Below are 9475 nucleotides of genomic sequence, written 5' to 3'. Positions count from 1 at the left end.
TCGTTCTTGTATCTAAGTCCTTATTAAAATACCTACTATTTCTTTCTGTCACAAAAGTTGGCATTTTTTTTCTTTTTTTTTCTTTTTTTTTCTTTTTTTTTTATTTATTTATTATATGTAAGTACACTGAAGCTGTCTTCAGACACTCCAGGAGAGTATCTCGTTATGGATGGTTGTGAGCCACCATGTGGTTGCTGGGATTTGAACTCCAGACCTTTGGAAGAGCAGTCGGGTGCTCTTACCCACTGAGCCATCTCACCAGCCCAAAAGTTGGCATTTTAATATAAAATGTGGAAAATACTGGAATATTTATAAGTCCTTTAAATGCTATATATTTGATACTAGGGACACCCCTCCTTACTGTCTTCGTTTCTCACATCTTACCAAGGATCCTGGAACCCTCATAATAAGCCATTTTTAGTTTGAGGACGATATGAAGAATGATCTTATTTAATAGGAGTAGCTTGTGTTAAGACTGATCTAAATGGAGTATCTTGTGAAGGAGCTTGTGGGGTATCTGCTAAATCCTATGGGTTATTTTTTCCAATTGGATGTTGTGCAGTCTGTTATGAAAATTTGTGTGAAATTCTTAAGGAATGGCTAAGGAGCAGACAACATAGGCTAAAGAGCACAGGGGTTTATTTCTGGGAAAACATGTTAAGAAAAATGAGAATTATGCTTGGATGTCAATAACTAAGATTGTTCGCTGTAGTAAAGGATCTGAGAAGGAAAGTATATATCTAAGTAAATACATTGAAGTGAATGTGTATGTGTGCAGAATTTAGAGGGTGAGGAGAAACTTGTAGTCATTGCCTGGGCTTGAGGATACTCTTACACATTTCTGAGGTGTGAAGCATTGTAAAGCAACTGAACTGTATAAAGAACTCAGGTTTCCCAACAGTAATGTCTTTGCCTTTAGACACATCTTCCACAAGTTGGGAACACTGACATAAAGAGTATTTCCAAAGTTGTTCTCCAGAATAATAATTGTTCTTTTTTTAATTTTTAAATAATATTTGAATAATCGTCTTCTTTTAAGCAGTTAAAATGAAAAACTATGCCTTCCTTCACTCCCACACTCTAGTCACTGAATTTCTTCAGTGAGACTTTCCTGTTAAAAATTACTTATGTTGAGAATTCTACTAGCTTCAAGTCAAATGTTTCTAGATATGTTCCATTTCATGCAGAAAGGGTGGGCCAGAGCCTTCTTACAAACAATAGCTCACTTGGAACTTACTGAATTAAGCAAAGTTCTCAGCCCACCTACTTCATGGCACTGAAAGGAGCTAGAAGATGCAGCCAGAACACACAAGCAAGATTTTTATAGTTACTAGTTCACTTCCTCTAAGCTTGAGCTGAGAAAATATGACCTCAGGTACTATCTGTTGGTGTGTGCTACACACTATCATTATGTAAAATGTATGCCTCAGCTCCACTTGCAAACGTACCTGTGATTTATTTTTTTTAAGAAAGTGAGATGAATACATAGATCCAATAAAACCATCACAGCCATTTGTAATAGAAAATAAAACACAAAAAATACTCTAATGCTCTGTTCTGGTTCTTTGGTACAGTCTTTACATGATCATTAGTAACTTTGAGAAAAAAAATGGCTACTTAGGAAATTCATAAAGTACTTCAATTTTCATAGAAAGTATTTTTTTCAAATTTCAAAATAATGGCATAATTTTTCATGATAAGAAAGTAGATCTGGGTTTTATTTATCATGAGGCCACCTAAAGAGAATATCTTCCTCCTTCTGATTGTGAATAACTCAGTATAATTTATAAAGCAATACTGAAAAATTACTGAGAATCACTAAGAAACTATTTGAAAGCCACAGCCCTGTGTTCTCGCAGAGCATATAACAGGTGTTCCTACTGCCTGTGTCCTTTGTATACACATTCATTCTGTATTCAAATCACAGAAGCAAGAGGCAGGCTAGGGTCTGTTACCTCACTGCTAATTTCCCTAGCAAATAAACCAGCAGCTGCTGGTCCATGAACCAACTTGCCACTGAGAAGAGGGCGCCGCATGCATGGGACAGGATGCTTTTATGGAGCTTCTCAGAAGCATGGTTGGGCTCTCTCTTTGCAAAATATACCTTCTTCTTATAGGTAAGGCCCTGCGCGAGCTGGCTTTTAGGTATTTGGGGTTTGAGTTTTGGGGTTTTGTTGGCTTTCTTTGTGGATTTTTTTTTTGTAGGCATAAGGTAAATATTTGCTTAGGGCTGTGGATTTTCTCAGATAATTGAAGGACAGGTCAAAACCTTTTAACAATAACACACTGTTCCAGCAAAGAAACAGGAACATGTAAGAGGAATGAGTTTCAAGAAATGATTGCTTTTGTTCCCTTAGAGCAACAGCTACTGTCAATGGGACTCGCTAAGAAAGTTAAGGCAGCATAAAAAGCTGCGGAGTCTCTTCTTCTCCCAGGGCTTACCGATAGGCTCAATAATATTTAATGGTTAATGTTTTAATTGGCAAACATTCTAATAGTGCATTAAATTAATTCAAAACAATTCATGGTAGTGGTTTTTTTAATTAAAGGTATTGCTTAAATTAAAAATAGCATGCAAACTGTTGGTTCTTCTTTAATATAAATATGGAAAATGTGAAGTTCTAGCTAAAATGACATATGAGAGAAATGTGTTTAAAAGGATCGGTGCTCAAAAATGCCTTTAGCTTTACTCTTTGTCAGTGACTAGTCCTATTTTCTTTTTTTTTTACTATATCTTAATATTTTTATCTCTCTCTCTTTTGACATAGAGTTTGCCTCCCTGTATCATGGCACACTATTATCCATCAGTATTCTTTTCATCAAGAGTCTCCATCCCTCCTATTGTAGATCTTAAGGGTCAAGTTAGTGTCTTGTTTTGTTTACATTTCTCTGATAGAAGTCTAAAAGGAGTTTTATTCATTAAAGAATAACAGATATATAAAAACAATTTGAGCTTTGGATTTTAGGAGGTATTTAAAGTTTTATTTTCTCTAATTTATTTTGTTATTTTTCATTATAAGCATAATTATTATCTACATTTGTATGTGATGCATATAAATCTCACTGACATAAAAATGCTACCTGAAAATTTTTAATCTGTCTGTTCCCCTTAACTGTGGTCATCTCAGGGACTATATTGTCATACTATCAAATTTAAACCTGTAATATATTGTATGTTACCATAATTTAACATCATTCTTAGCTATTATGTGATCCTGTGATTCTCTCTCTCTCTCTCTCTCTCTCTCTCTCTCTCTCTCTCTCTCTCTCTCTCTCCTCTCTCTCCCTCTCTCTGTGTTTCATTTTTAAATAGAAGGACTGATACGTTTTCACAGATAATGTTTTTGTAATTGGCCTTAAGAAGAATTCAGGAATGAATTCAGTTGAGAAATTTGACTAAAATAAAATTAATTAAAATATAATTGTGATTTCTCCCAACTTCAAAATAAAGTTGTTATTATAGAGAAAGACCTCCCTCCTTACTGAAATTCACTTTCTCTGGAGGTGACAAGTCACAAGGGTCACAAGTAATATGAAAGTTCTTTTGCTTTTAAAATACTGAATTTTCTTTGTACCTTTAATTTTTTTTTAAATAAGCTTCCGTGTTTGATTAAATAGTCTGTTCAAAATACAGACTTGTAAATTCTATTTTTTCTAATGATGCAAGAGTTTATTTTCAGTCAACAATAGTCATGTTATGTTTGCTAATAATGTGTGTGCTAATGAGGAAATAAAGACCAACTATTCTGAGCTGCCATAGAGGTCACTTTGTAAAACCTAATGTTTATAGTCAATACAATCAAACTGCTTGCAGGAGTTCTTTGTTGATGGAACATGGGTAATTTTTACAGCACACTTTCAAGTATTCATTAACTTTATCTTCTTTTCATGGCTACTGTTCTTATATGTATTAAGAAATCTCTAAAGTGAAGTTATTGCTGTATTTTTGTTTACCAGTTTATGATTGATATTTTCCATGTTTCTCTGGGTTACTGTTAGTGCCTTACAGGCAGAAGATCTTAACAGCTCTCTTAACCCAGGAAGTACTGGTCAATCTAGTAAAACCAAAATTCTCATGTATGTGCAGCTGTTGGGATATCAAAAGAAAATTAAAATTCTATTATTATGTCTACCATTTCTTTCTTAAAGTTTATTTGCTCACACAGAGAGAAGCTGTAGAAAGCCTTATTCTTTTATGTTTTCTCATGCAACTAGAATAACACTTAAAGTTTTTCAAATGACACAACTTGTTTTTCTAAATTAGTAAATGACTGAGCTAGAAATCATGGGTGTGTTATACATCTATAGCAAGAAACGGGGATATGGAAGAGTGTGTGCTTCTAAAATGCATGCGGAAGCCTATTACCTGTTTACTTTCTGAGTTTCACAATGGCTCATCATATCAGGGGGTCCAAGTCTTTCCTAGCAGGAAGATTTTTAGGTGTGATATAAGGAAACTCATTCCTTGCTGACACTTGTTACCTATAAATTGTCCCATAAAAATAACACAGGCACTGGTGGGTTATAGCTCACAACTTTAGCCCCACAAGTTGGAAAGCAGAGGCAAATAGATCTCTGTGGTGTCTAGACCAGTCTGTTCTACATACCAGCCAGGACCTCATAGTGACAGCCTGTCACTAATGACAAAATAATATTAATATTTATTAATAATTATGACATAATTATATAACATAATTAGTTAATAAAAATGACATAGGCAATCTCCAAGAAAAGTAATATATAACAGAAAGATATACTGTACCTCTCACTGTGGTGTGCATTAAAAAAAAAAAAACCCACATCTTATTTGGTGAAGAATTTTTCATTTTATATTAAGGCACTGAATACATTCAGAAATATCTTTGGTATTTAAAACATAAATCTATGATTCATTCTCTTAAACAGCCCAATGTTTCCACATTTATGTGGTGATTGTAAATGTCATAGAAATGCTGGTCCTTTCACTCAGTGTGGTGATGTACACCCCTGACTCCTGCATTTAGGATGCCGAGGAAGGAGAACTCTATATTCCAGGCAAGAAAAAGCACATGAGTGAGGTCTATTTAGCAACTGTGTCTCTAGATAATTTTTCTACTAACACAGTTTACTTATTTTCTTGGGGCAAAGGTCAGAGGTGTCTTCCTCCCAAGGGCTGGAATTAAAGTTGTGTGTCACCATACCAGATCTACTAAAGTAACATTATTTCTCTCCAGACTGCAGTATTTGCTGTTATATTTGGTGTTTTATTAAATAAAGTTTTGTCCTCATAACCTATTTAGATTCGCTAAATCACCCTGCTCTAGCTGAGAGCCCACATTCAAATCAAGATTGAGAAGTCAGTATCGTTTCCATTCCAGTGATAGTGTTACCCCATAGTAACGCACTGCCTAGCAACCATTTCCAGCATATTGATGAAAACTCCAACCAATCTTTTCCAATGACAATTGCATAGAATAAATTATAGAGAAACAGAAGAGCAAGAACCTCTTCAACAACTTCCCCAAATGAAAAACAAAAACAAAAACTGATTGGACAAAATGATATTTAACCCCTCTTCAGTCTAGCAGGGAATCCTAGGATAAGATGGGGAATGTCTTAAATGCACAAGTACGTCACTGACAAAGCTACTCCATGCCAGAAGCAACCACCTCATTTTGCATCAGCAGCCATGCAGCTCTTCCCAATGCATTCTCAAGGCGATGATGTAATTCCCACCATTGCCCCTTGATTGCTTGGTAACAAGTGCAGAATTGATAATTTGTTAGCACACATCCAGGGACCAACAACTTAATATGTGGACTAAATACTGAGAGTCGCTATTTCAAAGTCCTTTGAACCCTCCCTCTTGAAATGTAAGTAGTGGCTACTCTGAAAAAAATACCTCAGGCCATCAAGCACCCGAACAATTAGTGATCTGAGAGACATTCCAGGCTTCAATCTAGTATTGCACTCTTTTCACACAGGAGACAAAGAGCAGAGACCTAAAATGCCCTGCTCACCCAAAACCACATTTACAGACTAAACACAAGACAAGTATGCATCCTTTGCTAAGAATTCACATTTCCAGCTTTAGCAAAACATCAAATAAAAATATTCTCTTTGCAAGTTTAGAAAAATGCACACCATCCTGACCGTGTTCATTTCGGGGCAATTTGCAAGTGATGCATCTAAGAGTTACTGGTGAACATAGTTTTTCTTAGTATTTCAGGAACTGCATAGTTTCACCAGGATATGGCATTGACATGGTCTAATTTCAAATGTGTTTAATGGTTCTGCTGGACTCTACAGCTCATAATATTTCTCAGTTCTTCTTTTTCTATTATTTGAAAATGATGGTAGATGACCATTTCTGCTTCTCCTTTTTGCCTTGGCTTTAGAGAAGTCACGAACAGTCTGTGGGTGGAGTGTTTCAAATGCAGAAGGTCTCAGAGACAAATATTTACCTCTACCTGTAACTTGTACTAGAGTAAGTCAGTACTTAGAAGCCTTCTTCTTAGAAAGGGACTACCATCTGACTGAGTTCTCTCTACAACCGAACCTTTGTATTATGAGATGTGGCTCAGGACACTCACAGTTTTCTTTCCTTTTGTAGCAGGTTCTTGTCTGGGACTGAAGGTGACCGTGCCGTCATACACTGTCCACGGCATCAGGGGCCAGGCCCTCTACCTTCCAGTGCACTATGGCTTCCACACTCCGGCATCTGACATCCAGATCATATGGCTGTTTGAGAGATCCCACACAATGCCCAAATACTTGCTAGGCTCTGTAAATAAGTCTGTGGTTCCTGACTTGGAATATCAGCACAAGTTCACCATGATGCCACCCAACGCATCTCTGCTCATCAACCCGCTGCAGTTCACCGATGAGGGCAATTACATCGTGAAGGTCAACATCCAGGGGAATGGAACTCTGTCTGCAAGTCAGAAGATACAAGTCACTGTTGATGGTGAGTCCTCTGTGACAGTATACAGGAGTTTAGGTCAAGAGGCTCAGGATACCAAGCTTCCAGAGCATTAAGGTCCTGGCTCTTGCCACTGTGAGTGAATTAAGTAATTCTCAAAGCCTGCATCATGTCATTACCTTGTAAGGCTTTCTGACATTTAATTATATATGTGTATGAGGAAGGTGTCTAGTCCACAGCATCATATCTTCAGACAATAAGTAAAACACTGTTTTCTTAGGACTTATATAAAGTTGCAAAAGAGTAAGATAAGGACATTTTTATTTTCTCATGTGTATGAGGTATCTTAGGAGGCAACCTGCTTTTAATCACATGAAGATTTATATTGGGTACAATGTTTAAGGGAGGATGAGCCAAGGACTTTATGTAAGGACAATAGAAGTTTGTACAATGTTCTCTGAGGACAAGAAGAGTGAGCTAATTTCCAGGCATTTGCTTTTTTCTTATTAAGATTTATAAGTGGCATACCTTGAATATACTATGCACTTCTTAATTTTCTGTCTATTCTTTATTTGATAATATTTTTATTTCAGTAAATAGTAAATAGATCCTGTTACTTCCTCAGGCCAAGGCTTTGCATACATCACTGACCATTCTGCCTTCCCATTCTGCTGGAAAACCTCTTTGGCTGACTTTACAATAAGACTCTAGCTGCTTCCACCCACCCTTTACCACCATCTTGCTCACACCTCTAACTGTATATAAACTTTTATAAATAGCTTGCCCTCTAGTCTCTCTGCTTTTGCTTTTATTCTCCAGCAAACACCTGTCATAGCTTCTTTATCTCACTCAAAATGGGAGTCGAAGTGCTAACAAAAACATTCAAAGGCCCAGCATACCCAGAACCTGTCTGGCCCATTCTTCACTTCTGTCCATTATATACTGTCCAGGCCATACTGGTTCCTTGCTTTCCTTGAACAGGACAACTCGGGGCCTTTGTTCTCACTCTTTGCTCTTTCAGAACAAATATCCCAAATATCATTTCCTTTATTTCTCTTAGACATCATCTCAATTGTCATATCTTTTTAGTCTTCCCTGAACACTCTACAGTCCATATAAAAATATCACCTTATTCACTGTCTTCAATTCTGCTTTTCTCTTTGTTCACTGAGCTTGCCATCCCTGCTAGTAGTAACTCTATTTCACTTTTATTTTTCTCTTCCATGACTGGAATATGAGGTCTCCGGGAGGACAGACATTATCTGTGTTCTTGCTTCTTTCTTCTTTTGTTAGAACTGTGCTGACCATAGCAGACCCTAAGCAGTAAGGAGGCAGGTGAGAGACAGAAGAGGCTGTAGGGGACTAAAGACAGCAGCTGGTGAGCTGCAAATAATTGGAGGGAAAGTGAAGAAATACCTAATAATAATTTTCATAAAATCCTCCTGCAAAAATTTTTCATACAATTTATAATTTAATTGTAATTTTGAATTGGTTTAGGGAAATGAACCTGTCCCCACCCCCACCCCCACCCCCTAGATGTAGTAAAGTCTTAACAGTCTTTAGGGATCTAGGCAAAAACCTCAAAAAGGAAACCTCGTGTCTGGGTTACTGTTTCAGGCAAATGTATGATGTGGGAGACTATTCTGATGATCGGCTCCCCTCTTACAAGACCACTACCTCGTTGCTTAGTTACCTCAGACCATTCACATTCCCACACAGAGATGCCTGGGATGTGTTTCCGATAGGACCAGTATACACAACTCACTTTTCCTTTTAAAACATAACAACATACACAAGCTGCTATTACAAACCCTTTGCTCTTGCTAGGGAAGACAAAGGATTGAATTAAGTGAACAAACCAAGAAGCGACAACCACCTAGAAATTGCCAGATGACTTCCAGATACTCTGCTCTCCTCCAAGGTGCTTTCAACCTGGTTCTTTCTTATCTTTCATTTGTTTCTAACTCCCTTGGGCTGGAGAATTAGGTTTGTCTGTGCCTTGATACACAGTTTCCATTGTAAGAAAATGTAACGGTAACACAAGATAAATTTGCCTGAGAAGAAACATCATAATCAACTGGGCCCTTGATGGGAAATTAAAGCCTAAAGGAGTGGATCCAATCATAGATTGCCGATGTGTTACCTTAGTCTCCATGTGCTCTGTGAGCTTACATAGATGGAGACTATTAAATTATCTCTATCTACAGAATGTAGAAAAAGAACATTGACAGGCGAAAAGGCCTCTTCTCTTTGTCCTTGAAGGATGTATAACTCTGAGCAAATAGCTATTTTCTTACCACCTATTTGTGTGTGTGTGTTCCTGTACAATACTGCAGAGCACATGCGGCAGTCAGAAGACAACTTGCCAGACTTGTGTCATCCCTTCTACTGTGTGGGATCAAGGAGATCAAACTCAGGCTGGACAGCAGGTGCCTTCCCCACTGAGCCATTTCACTGGCCCACAATGCACTATTTTATCAAACAGAACTCTGGGGATTGATAGTGAATGCATATGTGATTACCAATTTCTCTCTCTCTCTCTCTCTCTCTCTCTCTCTCTCTCTCTCTCTCTCT

At 37.3% G+C, this 9475-nt stretch overlaps 1 protein-coding gene across 2 annotated transcripts in view; it reads left to right on the top strand.

Annotated features, from left to right (window-relative positions):
* Nucleotides 1-2004: 2004 nt before the first annotated feature.
* Nucleotides 2005-9475, top strand: part of Hepacam2 (HEPACAM family member 2) — a 30142-nt gene continuing 22671 nt past the window's right edge. Inside the window, exons 1-2 of one of the 2 annotated variants that reach the window (XM_021165792.2) lie at nucleotides 2005-2117; nucleotides 6596-6946. In XM_021165792.2, coding sequence (XP_021021451.1) covers nucleotides 2039-2117; nucleotides 6596-6946 — 430 coding nt within the window. In that variant the 5' untranslated portion in view covers nucleotides 2005-2038. Of the gene's footprint in view, nucleotides 2118-6592; nucleotides 6947-9475 lie in introns of both variants that reach the window. The other variant, XM_021165791.2, reaches the window with a different exon arrangement.

The sequence above is a fragment of the Mus caroli genome, chromosome 6 (assembly GCF_900094665.2).
Source record: "Mus caroli chromosome 6, CAROLI_EIJ_v1.1, whole genome shotgun sequence".
Classification (NCBI taxonomy): Eukaryota; Metazoa; Chordata; class Mammalia; order Rodentia; family Muridae; genus Mus; species Mus caroli.
Note: the sequence above shows the minus strand (reverse complement) of the source record. Positions and strands in the feature narration are given on the sequence as shown.